The 20,494-nt window shown below is 42.3% G+C and overlaps 1 protein-coding gene across 1 annotated transcript in view; it reads left to right on the forward strand.

Annotated features, from left to right (window-relative positions):
* Positions 1–20,494, forward strand: part of SYCP2L (synaptonemal complex protein 2 like) — a 102,100-nt gene that overhangs the window by 69,751 nt on the left and 11,855 nt on the right. The window contains exons 20-26 of the mRNA XM_040432502.1: positions 253–305; positions 7,869–8,010; positions 10,746–10,831; positions 11,943–12,000; positions 14,278–14,397; positions 15,274–15,398; positions 19,837–19,931. Of these exons, the coding sequence (XP_040288436.1) occupies positions 253–305; positions 7,869–8,010; positions 10,746–10,831; positions 11,943–12,000; positions 14,278–14,397; positions 15,274–15,398; positions 19,837–19,931 (679 nt within the window). The remainder of the gene's footprint in view (positions 1–252; positions 306–7,868; positions 8,011–10,745; positions 10,832–11,942; positions 12,001–14,277; positions 14,398–15,273; positions 15,399–19,836; positions 19,932–20,494) is intronic.

A 20,494-nucleotide genomic window follows, 5' to 3' on the forward strand; every position in this document is an offset into this window, starting at 1 on the left:
GATTTCATTTCTTTAACTTCTCTTGAAAGATGATGGCTGCCCAGTGGTTGCTGTAGACCACTAGACCCATTTTTCTGTTAGATACTTTTTATTGTTTTGGTGCAATGCATTTGTATAATTTAGCCTGTAAAATCTCTACAAAGACCTTTCTTCCTTCCACCCATTCTGTTTTTTTTTGTGGGTAACCTATAGGCATCTAGTGCAGATTGACAATGTTGTGTACTCCTAGTTTTTTTTTTTTTACCCTTTCAGTACTTCCCTTGTCGTCACCAAGTTCTGATGAGCGAAAGGAACCCAAAAAGAAGGTACAATTTTATTCACATTTTTATTTTTTCCAATGAAGATGTATCTTATGCTATTACATCTACAGTATTTGCTTTTTTTTTTTGTTTGCTTCATTGCAACTAAAACATGTTTTGCCAATAGATCGTTCTCTGTGTAAAGTTCCCATTGAGACCTTTGTGCACTAGTTTTCAGCAGATACTGCTCTTTAGTTACTTCAAACAAATGTGTGGAGTGTGCTTCAACAGTCTTGTAGTTAAGGGAATGTGTCATCAGGAAACAACCAGACATTTAAATTATGCGTTTGTTCAACATCACCTAAAATTCGTTAAAATGTTTTTTTTTTTTACTTTCCATTTTGCTATATTAAAGGGCTTCTGTCACCCCCCAAACAGCAATTTTCAGTTTTGGACTTAATATATTTGCTAATGTGCGCAGATTCCCTATATACCCCTCTTACCTCTGGCTGTGCTGTAATTTCAGTAAAAATCGTACTTTTGTGATATGCAAATTTCTTCACCCAAGTCCACCCAACTTGCTGGTAGCCGCCGCATCCTCGGTCTGAAAAAACGCCCCCTCCTCCACTTGATTGACAGGGCCAGCGAGCGCTCTCATCCTCCAGCTGGCCCTGCCTGCAGTTCAAATCCCGCGCCTGCGCCGTACCGGTCCTAATTCGGCGCAGGCGCTCTGAGAGAAGGACGCTCGCTTGGCTGCTCCTTCCTCAGTGTGCCTGCGCTGATGTCAGCCCTACACCCGGAAGAGAAGACTCTTGCTGGTAGTGAAGAAATTTGCATATCGCAAAAGTACGATTTTTACTGAAATTACAGCACTGCCAGAGGTAAGAGGGGTATATATGGAATCTGCGTACATTAGCAAATATATTTGCTAGTCTTCTCTTCCGGGTGTAGGGCTGACATCAGCGCAGGCACACTGAGGAAGGAGCAGCCAAGCGAGCGTCCTTCTCTCAGAGCGCCTGCGCCGAATTAGGACCGGTACGGCGCAGGCGCGGGATTTGAACTGCAGGCAGGGCCAGCTGGAGGATGAGAGCGCTCGCTGGCCCTGTCAATCAAGTGGAGGAGGGGGCGTTTTTTCAGACCGAGGATGCGGCGGCTACCAGCAAGTTGGGTGGACTTGGGTGAAGAAATTTGCATATCACAAAAGTACGATTTTTACTGAAATTACAGCACAGCCAGAGGTAAGAGGGGTATATAGGGAATCTGCGCACATTAGCAAATATATTAAGTCCAAAACTGAAAATTGCTTTTTGGGGGTGACAGAAGCCCTTTAAGAATCCTAAAATGCTGCTGTTTTCACACTGTCCACTAGGCTGCTTCTTGGTCTGACAGATCACTTTACAGAGCAGTCACCTCATCACAAATATCACGTATGTGTACATACCACATTATCCACCATTACCAGTAGGTGATTGTTAAAGCTGATCTCCTCATCCCTGTACCTCCGCACAGGTGGTCACATGGCATACCTAAAAAAACTTTCCCATAGAAGTCAATGAGCCCTCCCCAGTCTGTTGTCTATGGCCCATTGTGGCTACAGTAAAGCGTATGTCTAAAGCTGCTGGCAAAAGCTCAGGATAAATGGCTGCTCCCATAATCATGTTCAAGAAATATAATAAATCTACAACTGTAAAATAAAAATTATATAAAACAGTGTGATAGACATATATATATATACGACTGCTATTTTTTTATTTTTTTTGGCAATTGTGCTTGTAGTGGCGCTTTGGTCAGGTGTCCCGCCCATTTGCTGATATATGTAGGAGATCCCTGCAGCGGTCGGAGATATGATTGTTCCGTGTGGACAACAGTTAAATAGATAACCTGTACGTAACCTTTAGGTGTCTTTCCCTTATGTAAAATGGCGCTCTCATGTCGACCCAGGCAGAGCGCGAGCGCTTGACCTTTACACTGTGATGTCAGTGTGGTCATGCGCAATGAGGACCTGGAGACGCACAAAGAACGCCATGGTATGTGCGGGCCCCATTGCTTCCTACGGTTTGACTTCTGTGATCCACCTTCATCATATTATCACCTATATAATTGTGATTTTAGCTTAGATGAAGTATCACATACATTTTAATACACTTTGTAGGGATGGCATCCCTTAGTCATGAATTGTATACCACTGCTCACTTTATGCACATGCACTTTATTTGTATTGCTATGCATCGTATGTTTGCAATTGTAATTGATTGTAACCACACCCTTATGGGTTGGACACTTTGTAAATGCCTTTATAATGCTCTCACTTTCACTGTTACCATGCTTGAGGAAGGCTCTTGTAAGCCGAAACGTCGCAAGACTTGCCATATTATGGGTGAATAAACCACTTGCTGATTTTATCACTATCTTGGAGTGCAGTCCTACTTCTTTGTTCTCTATACCATTGGGGATTGCCGTTACCCTACGTTGGACCTTGCACCCACATGCTGGCTGGTGCTCCCACTGGACTTTTTCTTCTCTATCTATATATATATATATATATATATATATATATATATATATATATATATATATATATATATATATTTTATATATTTTATATATTTTTTTTAAAATAAAGCTGGCAGAGAAAAATTATAGGCGACACATTCCCTTTATCGCTCTTTTTACATAGACTGATTATTAGGGGTGCAAACATCCAGTTCCAGCCATTGTATAGTGTAAACATATCCAACAGTCAGCTGGCAAAGAAGCAAACATGTTTATTTTGTGCAACTATAAAAATCTTTTTTTTTTTTGTTAGTAGCAGACAGGGCTGTGGAGTCGGTAGATAAATGCTCCCACTCCGACGACTCAGTTTTTGGTACTTCAGACTCTCCGACTCCTCTATTTAATATGTGAATGTATTTTATACATTCCTTGAAGGAAAGAAAGGCAACATACATGTCATTACCACAGAACTACTGGCTAGGAAGCTGCTGCCCTCTCCTTTGTGTGCTGATCTTCTGCTGAAGATAGGGCAGTGGGAGGATCCAGGAAGGGGCATTTATTTTAAAACATGATTTCCCTAGTAGAATCCCATAGTCATGTTTAAATTTTAAAGGGGTTCTGCACTTTCATTTAACTGATGATCTATCCTCTGGATAGATCATCAGCTTCTGATTGGCGGGGGTCCGACACCCGGGACCCCCGCCGATCAGCTGATTGAGAAGGCAGCGGCGCTCCAGCAGCGCCGCGGCTTTCTCACTGTTTGCCGCTGGCCCACTGATGTCACGACTAGTATCAACTAGTGTAGTTGCGGCTAAGCTCCATTCAAGTGAACAGAGCTTAGCCGCCCCCACTCTAGTTGATACTAGTCGTGACGTCAGTGGGCCGGCGGTAAACGGTGAGAAGGCCGCGGCGCTGCTAAAGCGCCGCTGCCTTCTCAAACAGCTGATCGCTGGGGGTCACGGGTGTCGGACCCCCGCCGATCAGAAGCTGATTATCTATCCAGAGGATAGATCATCAGTTAAATGAAAGTGCAGAACCCCTTTAAGCTAACAATCTGAGTTTACAAGTTTTTTAGCCTAACTGAATGACAGCAGTTTTTCAAATGGTTTACAGCTTCAGTCTTGAGCTATTGACTACCCATTCCCTTCACTTATACAAGTGTCTAGTCCTGCAAAAAACATATTTACTTAATCAGTTATCAGTGGGAGGCTAGGTTAACCATGGGCGTTGCGTTCCCTGTAACAGCAGAAGACAACACAATGGAAAGAATAAGTATTGCCGCTCCTTAACTTTGCGTTGCGTGCCATATAGTGAAGCATGTGAAAAGCATGCTTCTTCATGGTCACTTAATGTGTTCGTTTTGCGATAACGTGACGCACTGCATGCATTGGCCTTTATTGTTACAGTAGAGAAGTACCGTATTTTTCGCAAAAGTGGGGGAAAAATAGCAGTGCGTCTTATGGGGCGAATGCTGCGACCGTCCGGTTAATAGGCTGAGAGGGAGGAGGGGCTGGGGGCCGGCATCTGTTTCTGTAATGGCAGCGGGGCCCAGTGCAGTCACTGTATTCTACTACACCGGGCCCCGCTCACTGTACTATACGGTAATCATATCTAACTTGTGGGTATTGTTAAAGTATTCCAATCATCTTAAATCTAGCGCTGTACTACTTACTATTAACTTCTTGGCAGTCAGGAGGCCGGGTGGGCGCTCGTAGCGTAGCTCACTACGTCACGCGCCTGCTCCGCCCACTTTATGAATGAAGCAGGCACCGGGCCCCGCTGCCATTACAGAAACAGATTCCGGCCCCCATTCACTACACAGGGACACTGTTATGGGGGGGGGAAATCTGTGGATGACACATAACATAAGATGCTATATATGTGTCATCCACAGATGCCCCCATAACAGTGCAATCCACGGATGCCCCCATAACAGTGCCACCCACGGATTCCCCCATAACAGTGCCATCCACGATCCACAGACCACCATTAGTTCAAAACCCACCAAAAGCACACCTTTTGGTTAAAAATATTTATTTTCTTATTTTACTCCTCAAAAACCTAGGTGCGTCTTATAGGGCGAAAAATACGATAATTAAAACTTTTTGTGAATTGGGAGATTTAAACTTGCTTTTTTTTATTTTTTTATTCCAATTTAAATCTAGTAGGAGTCAGAGTCGGTTAATTTTTTTCCGACTCCAGGTACCCAAAATTTACTCCGACTCCTCAACTCCGACTCCACAGCCCTGGTAGCAGATTGTTTCATGCAAACAGGGATGTACGTGGATGATCGTATTAACGAGCAATACTGATGATTGCTGCTTTGTTAATTAGGCTAAACAATTAGCGACTTGCTAATTTACTCTTGGCACTGAAGAGTCTTTGTGGCAGGTACAGTGGTCATTTATCAAGACCGGCATTTCTACACTGCTCTTTATATCCACCTGAGCATGCACTTAATTTATGACAAGGCACAGGCCTTGTCCTCTGTCAGTCCATCTACAAATCTACTCCAGTTTGTAGCTGGCGTAGGCTGCGATCATCATTTACACCAGTCTACTGGTATAAATGATGGCGAATGTGTCAGTGCAGATGGCTATGCCCATTTCATAGCCCTGTCACCCCCCCCTTGACCCCCTTCTTTTTTTTTTTTTTTAAGTTTAGGCACAATGGCATGGAGCGGTGATTTTCATGCGTCACTTGTGCGTTGTTGTGTCCAAATCGCAGCAAGCTCTATTTTGTGCGTTTTTCATGCAACGCAGGCCCCATAGAAGTGAATGGGGCTGCATGAAAATCGCAAGCAAGTGGTGCGATTTTCACGCACAGTTGCTAGGAGATGATCGGGATGGGGACCCGATCATTATTATTTCCCCTTATAACATGGTTATAAGGGAAAATAATAGCATTCTGAATACAGAATGCTAAGTAAAATAGGGCTGGAGGGGTTAAAAATAAATAAATAATTTAACTCACCTTAATCCACTTGTTCGCGCAGCTGGCATCTCTTCTGTCTTCATCTGTGAGGAATAGGACCTTTTGATGACGTCACTACGCTCATCACATGGTCCATCACATGATCCATCACCATGGTGATGGATGATAAAATCACATGATCCATCACCATGGTGATAAAATGCCCCAGTAGATGCCCTCATTGTCCCCCATAATTTGCAAGCATAAAATACCCCTTCTTAGTGCCCCCTGGAGATGACCCCATAGTACTCCTCTCCCCCCTTCCCCATAGTAGCCACCATAATGTGTCCCAGTATAAAATGCCACTGTACAGAGCCCTCCATATAACATACCCCTTTTTTGTGGCCTCAGTAGATGCCCCTATAGTGCCACCTAATGTGCCAGTAAAAAGTGCCCACCCTCCATGGCACATTTCTCCTCCTCCATGGGCCTGGCAGCGCAGCAGCACATCTTAACCCCCCCCCCCCCCCCCATGGGCCTGGCAACTCAACTCGGCTCCACTGCTCCAGACAGGCTCCCTGCTCGCCGCGCCGCCCCACGTGACTAGTGACCTCCCTGACTGAAGCGCTGAACACTGCAGCTTGAAAGCGCCGCACGGGCCTGGCCCACGCAGACTGGGCGGCCAAGGCGGGCGCACGCACGGCAATTGCGTAAGTGAAAAAAAAAAGGGCATTAAAGGGGCCAGGGGCAGAAGGGGGCAGGGGCTCAAGCCCCCTTTGAGCCCTATGTGTGCACATCCCTGCCAGTGATGGCGAAACGAGACAGAGTGCCCAAACTGCAACTCAAAACCCACGTATTTATCACAAAGTGCTAACACTGCAATTTAACCTGAATACTACAGTTCAGTAAGCCATATTGGTGCACCACAGACTTTTTCCAGGGTGCAGGTGCCCACAGAGAGGGCTCTGAGTGCCGCCTCTGGCACTCGTGCCATAGGTTCGCCATGACTGCCCTATGCCATGATCTGCTGTTCCAGAGAACTACACAGCAATGACAGAACTGGTTATTAAAGCACAGGTCCCATTTACTTCATTGGGAGCAATGCTGCAGTAACCAGCTCTGTCCACTACGCGATGAATGGAGCAGTTTCGGGATTGGGCTACTCTGGAACAGTGGATCATCGGGTGTGCTTGGTGTTAGACCCCACCGGTCTAATAGTAATGACCTATCTTGAGGATAGGCCATCAATGTAAATATCCTGGAAAATCCTTTTAAGGGTCATTCTCATCATACCCCCTTCTTCTTACAAGATATTAAACAGGGATTAAATTACACATTCACCTTCCTTCCCTAGACACACCAAGGCATACATTGTTTTGAAGGATTATGCCACTTTGCTCACAAACATTCTTACCATTTGGATGAGCTTCTTTCAGAGGAATTTGTTTGAAATCATGTTCTGACCTCACCTACTTAGATTATTTTTCTCTTCTCTGTAGTTCTTGCTCATTTTCAGGTCCAAATATTAGGAGGGGCCCACAAAAATACCTCTGTATGTTTGTCTGAATAAGGCCTCATGCACATGACCGTTGTTTGGATCCGCATCCGAGCCGCCAAAACATTTAATTTCAATGGGGCCGCAAAAGATGCGGACAGCACTCCGTGTGCTGTCCGCATCCGTGGCTCCGTTCCGCGGCCCCGCCAAAAATATATAACATGTCCTATTCTTGTCCGCGCTTTGCGGACAAGAATAGGCATTTATATTGCCGGCGCCTGTTCCGTTCCGCAAATTGCAGAAGGCAACACGGTCGCCTTCCGGTTTTTGCGGATCTGCGGTTTGCGGACCGCAAAAAAACAGCACGGTCGTGTGCATGAGGCCGAAGGCGGAGATCACACTTCAGTTATTCGGCCAGTTATTTCCATCAGTGATTGTGAGACAAAATCGGGAGCAAATCTTTCCATTATACCTAATCTATGAATAGGCTTTACTACTGGTTTGGCTCACAATAACTGATGGAAATTACTGACCAAGTAATTGAAGTGTGAACTCAGCCTAACGCTTAGTCTACAGTCATATACACAATGAAGTGGAAACTATATATTTTCAGCCATAGAAAAGGATATAATCCCTGCAAGGGGATGTAAGAAGGTGTGCAGAGCTATGTTTGACAATGTCTCTTTTAAAGTAAATAATATTAATAATTTTTTTCTTTATTTATAAAGGGTCAACCATTGAAATTTACAGGAATTCTGAAGGGAACTAGAGAAGGAAAAGGTGTAGCGGAAAGTCTTTCATTTTCAGAATTAAAACTGCCTGGTATCTCGGGCCTTCTAACTCCCAGGCACTCAAATCCACAAACGTCAGGTTGGTTTTGGCTCAGTTGACGGGATATTCATTTTTTTTCTGTGAAATTTGTAGAAAAAAACTCATTGCTCCTGGCAACAGCATTTTATAGGTATGTACATGATGCAATTAGCCACTTAGTTTTTGTGAACCATATGTGACACACATACGAGTAGTGTTTCTGCAGCATTTGCATGGATGTGACAACCACAGCCATTTCTGCAACAAATCTCCCACATGTGAACAAACCCTTTTAAAGGGATTTTTCGTTAATATTTTGTATCAAGTTCCTGCAGCATTCCCCCTTAAACAGAGGAATCGCACTTACCTGCTCCATACCTCTCTGGTCCTCCACTCTTCCCCCACTGTCTCCATCTTCCAGTCCCCACGCTGTCTATATCCGGTCACCTGCACCGCTCCAGCCAATGACTGGCTTCCGTGGTGATGTAACCACAAGCAGCACATCATTGCTGGAGCGGTGCATGTTACCATGGCCAGCCGGATGTAAAACGAAAGATGGAGTGGCATGGAGTAGGTACCGTAGGAATGAATCTTCTGTTTCAGGGGACATGCTGCGGGCATGTGATTAAAAAAAAAACTATGGGAAAACATCTTTAATGTAGAGACTGTTTTATTAGCTTATTTGAATCTCATGATGTCTTATAATAGGTTTGTGTGTCTGTTACTCCAATTTATCAAGAAGTCCTATTAAAAGGGTATTCTGGTTAATAGTTAACCCCTATCCGCAGGATAAGGAATAACTGTTAGACTGGTGGAGGTCCCAGTAGTAGGAGAACGGGTACCATGTACCCCTTGGAGTGCCCTAAAATGAGTTGCATGCCCAAATTGCCATTTGATTTTGGGGTGCTCCGATGGGTATAGGATGCCTATTCTCGTTGTCTTTGGTGAGGGTCCTACAACTAGGACCCCCAATCTAATAGTTATCCTGTAGTTAGGGGATAACTTAACCCGGAATACTGCTTTAAGTTTTTATATACTGTGTTAACACCTTCCTGCTCACTGACGTATTTTTATGCCATAGGGCGCTGGTGTTGGGGCCATGCCATCGCTTTTGGGTGCTGGCTGTATTATAGTGCAGGCACTCGACTCTCGCTGGGGTTGGAAATAACTTTGATCCCGGTGGCTTAATCACTCAGCGTCTGCAGCATCTCAGCAGTTAGAGAAACTGCGGTGTGCCTAGCACTTGGCATGGCAGCTGGGGCGCCTTCTGAAGGGCCCTAGGACAGCCATGTTCCAGCCACTAATACATTTTGCTTCTGAGATAGGGTCCATTCACATGTCCGGAGTGTATTGCGGATCCGCAATACACCCGGCCAGCACCAAAGAATAGAACATGTTCTATATTTTTCAGGAGCCGCTGACCGGAAGATCGGTGCCGCGCTCCGTAAATGCGAATGTGGAAAGCACACTGTGTGCTGTCTGCATCACTTCCGGCCCCATAGAGAATGGAACGGATCCGGACCCATTTTACAGACGTGTGAATGGACCCTTTATGTGCCTATCAAAATGACTATGCACTGTAGTACAGGAGTATTACAGTGTATAGTAAAGAAATCATGAGATTGTAAGTTCGCAAAAAAGTAAAGTTTGATTTTTTTTTTTTTTTATATAAAAAATTCAACCCCCTTCCCAAATTCTTATTTGTTTATATAAAGGATAAAGGTGTTGTCTTGTCCACAACAACCCAATCTCTTAAAAATATCCCTTTTATTTAACATACAGAGTGAATGCTTTAAAAAAAATTGCTAATGCCAGAATTGTCCATTTTTGTCACCTAGCCTTCCCAAAAAATTTAAAAAAATTATCAAAATAATGCCATAATTTTATCCATATACCTATATCTATCCCCACAAACAAGATCCCTTGTACAGCTCAGTCGGCAGAAAAAAAGCTGGGGGTATCCGAATATGGTGAGACAATTTGTTTAATGTGCTTTTTAATTTTTTTAAAGTAAAACCTAAAAAAAACATACTGCATATGTGGTATCTTTAGAATCATACTACCCCACAGAGTAAAGTTAAAATGTCATTACTGTGCAGTGAGTGCCCTAAAAAAAGAGACCCTAAAAATAATGGATGAATTGCATTTGTTTTCAGTGTCGCCACAAAAAATGTTTAGCTATGCTTTTTGAATGGATGATTATATGGCACTTACTAATATGGCCTATGTTGAAACTCTGTGCCGTTTTCTATATTTCGTAAAGTATGCCCCCACAAAATTATTTTGTGCTCTCCACAGAGAGGTGTTGTACATAAGATGACCGCTGATGGAGAGTTATGTGACCAGGAAAATCTCCTCCATGTGATGTCTTCTCCATTTAAACACACTGCACTTGCACTAAACTCCTGATAGGACAGATGCAGTGTATTTGAATGGGGGAGACATCACATAGAGGCGATTTGCCTGGTCACATGACCCTCCATATGCCGCCATTTTATGGACAGCATAATAGACTTGGCAAACAAGGGGGCATACCTTATGAAATATAGAAAATGGAGTAGAATTTCAACAAAAGTCATACTAGTAAGTGCCATTTCATCGTCTTACAAACACATTGGTCAATAGTAGCCAGAAAGTGGCTTACCCCTTTAATAAAATCATTAATGTTACTAGCCGCTTTATGATGGTTTTGTTAATGCTACCAGAATGATTGGTTTGTCTTGATCTGAATTTACTAAATTCAGATTTATAGATCTATACTATATCTTAACTCTGTGAATTGGCAAATGTTTTAGGCACTTTACATTTGTCTGACTTGGATGAAGACACCATGGACCCTGTACAAGAAATGTCTTCCCCTGAGATAATTAACTTTATAAAGGTAAGTTTTTTTAAAAATATATCTATCTATCTATCTATCTATCACACCAAATCAGAGCAAAACACCTAAAAAGATGGGGTACCCATGCTTCCAATATCCCAAGAAGCAGCACTTAACTGAAATAAAGTATATTCAGCAAAGTTAATAAAGTGCATATATAAATAGTTTAAAAACGTGAACCCTCGCTGACTAATTATCACACTAAAGGCACACTAAAATACACTTGCCTTTCAAGCTGTAGGGTGAGTCTTTATTTGATCTCCTCCAAAGAGATATAGATAGATAGATATATATATATATATATATATATATATATATATAATAATTATAATCTCTATTATTCTTTATCTCTATCTATGAACTGATCCAAAAGTTTCGGCTTCTAACCCCAACGTGCGGCTCCGGCAGGTAGCACGCACGTGCAGGGAGAAGCTACACTGTAACCAAGAAGACTGGTATTCAGTGTGATGTCACATGCTCTACTGGTGCCTCCTGAGTCCACACTTCCTCCAACGCGTTTCGGAATACTCAGACTCAGGAGGCACCAGTAGAGCGTGTGACATCACACTGAATACCCGTCTTCTTGGTTACAGTGTAGCTTCTCCCTGCACGTGCGTGCTACCTGCCGGAGGTTAGAAGCTGAATTTTTTTTTGCATCCGTTCCTATGTATCTCTTTGGAGGAGATCAAAGGAAAAAAAGACTGATCCTACAGTTTGCAAGGCGAGTGTATTTTAGTGTGCCTTATAATAATATACTCAATTGGTCAGTGCGGGTTCACGTTTTTGAACGATTTCTATATGCATATTATGGGGGGTACTGGCAGTCTACCCAGTTATTTGTTCACCCAGCAGCGACAAAATTGAATCTTGCGGTTCCCGAGGACGGCAGCGCCGGGATCATCTAACTCTTTGCAGTTTGACTACGTTTCAAGTTCATAAAGTGAAGTTTTCAATTATTTCATGCTTTATGAACTTGGGAATTGGATGCAGTGGAGTGTTGCTTCTTTCAGAAGGATGTAGATTATGTTCTTGTGCTAATTTAGTTTAAATCGAGATATTTACTTATATATATATTTTTTTATTATTGTTTTTTTTTTTTTTATCCAATTAGCCATCTCAAAGTGACATTACTAGCAAAATGGAGATTGAAAACAGTGAAGATCCGCTTGGTATGAAGGAATTTTTCTCCTTTTTTAAAAAAAATATATAAATAATGGCTACTGCGCGCTCATTCCTTTTGAAAATAAATAACTTTAGTTTGGGGTGCTGTAAAGCTTGTACCGCTGCTGTAACTACCCTTAGGCCCCTTTCACACGGGCGAGTATTTTGCGCGGATGCGATGCGTGAGTTGAACGCATTGCACCCGCACTGAATACTGACCCATTAATTTCTATGGGGCTGTTCACATGAGCGGTGATTTTCACGCATCACTTGTGCTTTGCATGAAAATCGCAGCTTGTTCTATATTCTGCGTTTTTCATTCAACGCAGGCCCCATAGAAGTGCGGATGCGGTGCGATTTTCACGCACGGTTGCTAGGAGACTATTGGGATGGAGACCCGATCATTATTATTTTCCCTTATAACATGGTTATATGGGAAAATAATAGCATTCTGAATACAGAATGCATAGTAAAATAGCGCCGGAGGGGTTAAAAAAATAAATAAATAATAATTTAACTCCCCTTAATCCACTTGCTCGCGCAGCCCGGCATCTCCTTCTGTCTCCTTTGCTGAACAGGACCTGTGATGATGTCACTCCGGTCATCACGTGACCCATCACCACAGGTCCTGTTCAGCAAAGGAGACAGAAGGAGATGCCGGGCTCCGCGATCAAGTGGACTAAGGTGAGTTAAATTATTATTTTTTAACCCCTCCAGCCCTATTTTAATATGCATTCTGTATTCAGAATGCTATTTTCCCTTATAACCATGTTATAAGGGAAAATAATACAATCTACAGAACACTGATCCGTTTCGGGTTTGGGTACCAAACATGCATGATTTTTCTCACGCGAGTGCAAAACGCATTACAATGTTTTGCACTCACGCGGAAAAATCGCGGGTGTTCCCGTAACGCACCCGCACATTTTCCCGCAACTCCCGTCTGAAAGAGGCCTTAGACTTTCCATAAACTGCCTTATGCCTCTGTGTATCATAGGATAACTGTTTAACTTTGACCCTAGAACTTGTGGTCAGTATTGACCAGCAAGATTTGTGTATTGGAGTTACAATCTATCGTAGAGTATAGTTTCCTGGCTTTAGTAGTGGATTGTAAAGGAAGTGGAAGTAAATTAGAGGAAAAAACAGCAATTTTCATGCAGATTTATGTGTTTTTCTGGTGCGGTTTTGCTGCAGATCTCACACTTTATTGGAAAAGGGTAAAATCGCAAACCTAATTGAAAAGCTGCAGATGGGGAAATCCACTCCACAGGTCAATTTCTGCACAGAAACAATCCATAAAGTGTACATGAGATTTGTTTATTGTACACTTTGCTGCTATTGTACTACGCTGTGTTTTTCTGCATGGGAATCCGCAAGGAAAAACTGTGTGTATTCTGCAGCATGTGCAGGCGGCCTAATAGTGTTTGAAATGCTTACAATTGCATTAGAAGGGCTGTCCAGCTTCTGAAGTATACTAGTAATTGGCCTGATTGGCTGCTTAACTAAAATACGGATTGATTAGAAAAACATCTTATTTTTTTATTTTTTTCGGTCAGTGGTTGTTTCCGTAGAAGAGGTAGTCCAAACCATTTTGTCTCAATACTATTGACCACTGAAATGCTGAGGACAATAGAGTTAAAGGTGTTGTACATAATGATCTCTTTCTAACAAAGCTAGAACCATCTCTGAACCTCACATGCATCTGGATATCTCCCCATTCATTGTTTGAATTACTCTGCTAGATGTATTCCAAGCTTGCAGCTTAGTGGGCATGTCCTTTCTCTGGGAACATATTTTTTCAGGGGGCATGTCCTTTTTGCTGCAGCCCTCTTCCTGTAACTGTTACAACCTCTAACAAGATACAGCTGGTGGCAGTAAAGGACAGAATTTTAATTACATGCAAGTACAAAAGTATTATTTTGAAAATGTAGAATATTTTTCATGGGACAACCCCTTTTAATGTAAATGGTTCTGAGCTGCAGTACCACACACAACCTCTAGCCCAGTGTGGCATTGGGTTCTAGTTATGTTTAGAAATAAGCTCTGATTAGACAGCCTCAGAATAGGAAACCATCTGCTAACCCCTTGTTGAAAACGACTTTGTAGTTTGTGTATATGCAGTGCATGTTATGCCCATTATCTAGTACATTAGTTTTTTTTATAAAATCTATTTAGTGTGCATCTCATATTGAAGTATTACTGTATTGTTTGGGGGTAAACTGATTTTGTTTTGCTTTGTACAATGTAGCAGCACTGCTTTCTTTTAATCTTTTATATCTTGCTAGGGAATAGTAAAGGAGGACATCCTTCAGGCAAAGATGAGGATTTAAAAAACAAAAGGAAGCGATCAAGCAATGAGGATGAAGAGGAATTTGCTTTTAAACCACGTAAACTTTTTACTTCTGGTGAGAAAAAAATACATAGATTTTAATCCAGTTCACAGCAATCTGATCTATGTGCCATATTTTTCGTACTATAAGACACACCTGCCCATAAGATGCACCTAAGTTTTAGAGGCGAAAAATAAGAAAAAAATTGTTTTTAATCAGACCTCAGAACAGCCCCCCCCCCCCATTGTTAATTTAAAAAAAAACAATCAAACCTTACATCAGACTCCCAATGTTAATAAGGTCCCTATTCAGACCCCTATATTAATCAGACCTCCATGTTAATGACCCCCATATTATTCAGACCTCCCTGTTAATAAGACTTCCATATTAATTCAGACCGCCATGTTAATGACCCCCATACTAATCGGACCTTAGATCAGAGGAAAAAAATTAAATCAACCAACTTACCGCTCCTGCTTAGGATGCTGCCGCTCCTGAGACCCATCTCTTGCTCTTCTGGCTGTTCCTGGCGCGCTGTGCTGTGATCCGATGCTGCACAGCGTGAGGTCACAGAGCACCGATGTCCTTGCGATGTTTGCAGTACACAGCACAGTGTGAGGCCGAGGAAGACCAGAAAGCGGTGAGTGCAGCATTGCTGCTCCCTGATCCTCCTGTACTAATGAGCGCTTTCATAATGGAAGCGCTTATTAGTATTCACCCCATAAGACGCACTGACATTCCACCACCACCTTGGTGGAGGAAAGTGTGGAATTTATGAAGACGGGCAATTCATATGACATTCCCAATTTTAAAAAAAAGTGCGGTGGACTAAAAGGCAACACAGGTCGTTTGAGGTATGCATAGGGAGTTTTTCCGGTAGATACGACAAACGCAGTGTGAATGTCAGCCTTTGACACAAGTGTTATAATATCTGTGTTAATATCTATGCAGCCACCGTTTCAGCAGATATGGAAGATGATGTATTTAAGTCAGACTCTCATGAATCAGACCTAACAGAATGCAGCTTCATTTCATCTTTTGAAAACTTTACTGAAGGCCTTAAAAAGAAAATGATGGTAACGTATATACCTTTTTTAATTTTTTTTATATGTTCTAATACATTTCTGTAATTTAAAATGTCTATATATTCCATATCTGTGCTTGAGTATACAAGATTGGTAGAGTTGGTGTAAACCGTTGGAACACTGCATCCTCTTTTGTGCAATATCCTGCCACTTTGAGAAAAAATATGAATTCAGCCCAAAACTAGCTCATGAATTATGTAAAATTATACACACACAGACTTATATTTTTTTCTTATTCATTTTGGAATGCTCCTTTCTTGTTAATATTAGTCATGTTTGGTAAATGTGCACATTCTGCCATTTTCTGATACTATGAAAGGGGTATTCTCCTGTAAGAATGTTATGGCATATCCCTAGAATCCTAGTAGATTCCTGCACAACTGATGGATGGAGAAGTGTCCCAGAACAGGGAGAATCCGAGAAGAAGCAGCATTCAACCTGTGCTGCTACTCCTTCATTCTTAGGATTAATGGAAATATAGCAACTTGACAACCAACCATTTAATAATTGGGATATCCTAGCAATATTATAGGGGTTGTCTCATTAGGGACAACCCTTTTCAAAATGTGCCACCTGGTACCCTCTCCAGACGATTCCAACTCTTCTGCGCCACGCGGATATAACTGAAATGGAAAGTAGGTTTGTCAAATTTCTTTGGGGAGGGAAACGGGCGAGGATCTCTTTAAAAAAACTAAAGCTCAGGAGAGGTCATGGGGGTCTTAACTTCCCAGACCTACGGGGTTATAATTTGACATGTCTCAGCAGGCATATCATTGATTGGGCCAACGAATCAGCATACTACTCTAACTTACACGTAGAACGCCAACTTGCGGCCCCTTGGAATTTGATGGCTCTGGTACATACGAGAGTATCTCAGCTTCCAGTGGTGGCGAGAAAATCATTGATATTGAGGGACACGATTATCGCATGGAAGAACATTAGGAAGTTGTTTGGCCTATCATTTAAGTTCTCTAAACACCTACCCATTAGGGGCAACCCTGCTTTTATTTCGGGAAACACAGACAAGTCTTTTCAAACATGGGCTAACAAGGGGGTAATTAAGATGGGAGACCTCTTCCATGAGAAGGAAGCCAGATGGGCGACGTTAAAGGAAGTGGAGGAAAGATGGGTTCTCCAGGGGCCGAATTCGTTCCCTTATATGCAGGTCAGGAGTTATGTGAGAGGGTTGTTAAAGGACCTTTCTAAGGAATGGCAAAAAAACAGATTTGACTCCCTAATAGGCAATAAAAACAAGACTTCAATTTCCTTGCTTTATAATACTCTTAGAGATTCTTGGGAGGAATCCCTACGAGGGTCTTTATTCAAAAAATGGGGCACCCAGCTGGACATAAGGGATGTTGGTCCGGTGGCTCTCTCGGGGCTTCAAGCTGTTTACAGGGCAGTCTCAAATGAAAAAATGAGAGAAACTCAGTTCAAAATCTTGCACCATGCCATATATGGGTTCGACTTTCCGGTATCAACAGTTAAACCTGACAGACTCACAGCCTGTCCCAAGTGTGGGGTCCCAAAATCTGATCTGTTTCATGGATAATGGGAATGCCCCAAGCTAGGTGTAACTTCACAGGTCTAACGCCATCACTGGTGGTGCTCCAAGCAGATGAAAAGGAGGCTGGTGAAGTCAATGGGAACAGTGAGGAAAAGAAACTGACTGTTAGCTCATACAGTAGTGTTGGAAGCGAAAAGGTGCTTGCTGACGAAGTGGTTGACTGCAGAGGTCCCTAGTTTGGATCTATTGATAACCCAGATCAGACGTATTTTTCAGATAGAATAGCAAAATGCTATTGCTAAAAAAGAAACCCTGGGAAAGAAGTTATATAAAACTTGGAAAAGGTTTATCCTGCAATACATTCCACATGCTGAATACCCCTCAGTAATGGGACCTTTTAAATATACAGAGTGGTATCTGCAAGAAGACGTGAGGGATCGATTAGGAAATTTGAAAGTTTAAATGTTCCTCAGAAGTAGCCGGGACATCCAGAGAAGGGAGGGGGGGGGGGGTACAGGAGGGGTGGGGGGGGGGGGGGGGTGAAATTAAAAAATATAGGTTTGTCATGTTTTCATCATATATTTGGAAGAAAAGAATTGTGAACCGATTGTTCTTCTGTACACCTTATATGCATTTTACTTTACTGATGTATCGCATTGACATAACAATAAAGAATTGTTTAAAAAAAAAAATGTGCCACCTGGTTCCTGCTCAGGAAAACATCTGTTGAAGTGTGGTATTATGTGATGTCAGTTCATGCAAAGCATGTCTTCATATAAGGATGTCTTAAGTCTGCCTAAATGTGAACCGCTCGTGCAAAGCTGCTGTCAATTCTGGCTCATAGTGGAGGATCCTAAGTAACGGCCCCCATCTGCTATGTCCACATGCCCTAATAGGACACATGGGCAGGGTTTGCCTATAAAAACTTCTTTAAAGGGTAATTCCCATCTTGGCAGGAGATAGACAGTTATGGAAACATTCAATCCAGCTGTGTGCTCCTCTGTTTTTGTAATTTCCATAGCAGTGAATGGGAGATACGCAAACAGTATAGCAGACCTAGCTAAATGGTTTCTGTAACTCCTAGGTTACCGGAAACTGTGTAGCTTGCTTTTCTAGGCTCCTTGCGTAGACCGCTCTGGAGTAAACAAGGAGGATTTTTTAGCACCGCATGCACCATACTCTTATGGGTGTACAGTGGAGCACAGTTGACTCGGACACTTCGTAACTTCTGCCGGCCAGCGCTTACTCAGGTTATTCCCATCTTGGCCAAGTCAAGAGGAAAATACCTCTTTAACAAAAGCAGTGAGTTGAAAGTTAAAAAAATAAATAAAAATAAAAACACCTAACATTGTGATCACACTACCCAAAATGTAGAATAATCCTGTTTTAAGAAGAAATCATGTATATTGTTGCCCTTAAGATATTGACTGACTGATTTCAATTACATAGTATTGGCCATATAACCGCATCATGTGATACTAGCTTTATACAGTTGAGTTCCTTTTGTACAGTCAGGTCCATAAATATTGGGACATCGACACAATTCTAACATTTTTGTCTCTATACACCACCACAATGGATTTGAAATGAAACGTACAAGATGTGCTTTAACTGCAGACTGTCAGCTGTAATTTGAGGGTATTTACATCCAAATCAGGTGAACGGTGTAGGAATTACAACAGTTTGCATATGTGCCTCCCACTTGTTAAGGGACCAAAAGTAATGGGACAGAATAATAATCTTAAATCAAACTTTCACTTTTTAATACTTGCTTGCAAATCCTTTGCAGTCAATTACAGCCTGAAGTCTGGAACGCATAGACATCACCAGACGCTGGGTTTCATCCCTGGTGATGCTCTGCCAGGCCTCTACTGCAACTGTCTTCAGCTCCTGCTTGTTCTTGGGGCATTTTCCCTTCAGTTTTGTCTTCAGCAAGTGAAATGCAGGCTCAATCGGATTCAGGTCAGGTGATTGACTTGTCCATTGCATAACATTCCACTTCTTTTCCTTAAAAAACTCTTTGGTTGCTTTTGCACTATGCTTTGGGTCATTGTCCATCTGCACTGTGAAGCGCCGTCCAATGAGTTCTGAAGCATTTGGCTGAATATGAGCAGATAATATTGCCCAAAACACTTCAGAATTCATCCTGCTGCTTTTGTCAGCAGTCACATCATCAATAAATACAAGAGAACCAGTTCCATTGGCAGCCATACATGCCCATGCCATGACACTACCACCACCATGCTTTACTGATGAGGTGGTATGCTTAGGATCATGAGCAGTTCCTTTCCTTCTCCATACTCTTCTCTTCCCATCACACTGGTACAAGTTGATCTTGGTCTCATCTGTACATAGGATGTTGTTCCAGAACTGTGAAGGCTTTTTTAGATTTAGTTTTGCAAACTCTAATCTGGCCTTCCTGTTTTTGAGGTTCACCAATGGTTTACATCTTGTGGTGAACCCTTTGTATTTACTCTGCTGAAGTCTTCTCTTGATTGTTGAATTTGACACACACACCTACCTCCTGGAGAGTGTTCTTGATCTGGCCAACTGTTGTGAAGGGTGTTTTCTTCACCAGGGAAAGAATTCTTCGGTCATCCACCACAGTTGTTTTCCGGGTGGCGGTGATCGGAACTATACATGACGTACCGGTAAGTCATGTGTCCTGAAGAGGTTAACAAGTGGGAGGCAAATATGCAAACTGTTGTAATTCCTACACCGTTCACCTGGTTTGGATGTAAATACCCTCAAATTAAAGCTGACAGTCTGCAGTTAAAGCACATCTTGTACGTTTCATTTCAAATCCATTGTGCTGGTGTATAGAGCCAAAAATGTTAGAATTGTGTCGATGTCCCAATATTTATGGACCTGACTATCTCCTAAATATGAATATAGTTATTACTTCTGTTTTCTTGCCTTCAGACTAGGTATAAAAGGATGGAAGTTCGGGCTCAACACGTGCTGACAACATCTCATCTGCACGTCTCTAATTTAATGAATCAGATACAACAGAGCAAGTAAGTAATTCAGCAGAATTTCAGCACTCCATTCATTGGGCCCTCCTCCACCACATACTAAAGGAAAATTAGTAAGAGTCGTAGACCGCTCTGGAGTAAACCAGGAGGAATTTTTAGCACAGCATGCACCATACTGTAGCTTACTTGGCAACATGAACGAGTTGTACTGCAGAAGAGGAGAGTGCAGCATGCAAAGATGTTTTCAGGTGTGAAGAGACTCCACCTCCTTCCATGTATGTCCCCATCTTTTTCATGATGTGTCATCCAAGCCCTGTGTGGGGAATTTACCAACACTTCTGGGATTTTAGCGGTCTCCCCTTTTTCCAGGAACCTCCTGGATGTTCCAGTTGAGCTGGTAAGCTTGTATTATATCATTAGGGTTGGGTGATTAATCGAAAATTAACAGAAATTAATCTGGTTACAGCCAGTGCTGCTCTACTGAGTTCATCCCCACCCCTGCTTTTTAGATGTTTGTCAGGCTTCTCCACTCACTTCAATTGTGTCCACCTCCCCTCACTGCGCCAACTGTGGACACTTTATCCCACCACTCCATTTGTTGACAA

This window comes from Bufo bufo, chromosome 5 (assembly GCF_905171765.1).
Source record: "Bufo bufo chromosome 5, aBufBuf1.1, whole genome shotgun sequence".
Taxonomy (NCBI): Eukaryota; Metazoa; Chordata; class Amphibia; order Anura; family Bufonidae; genus Bufo; species Bufo bufo.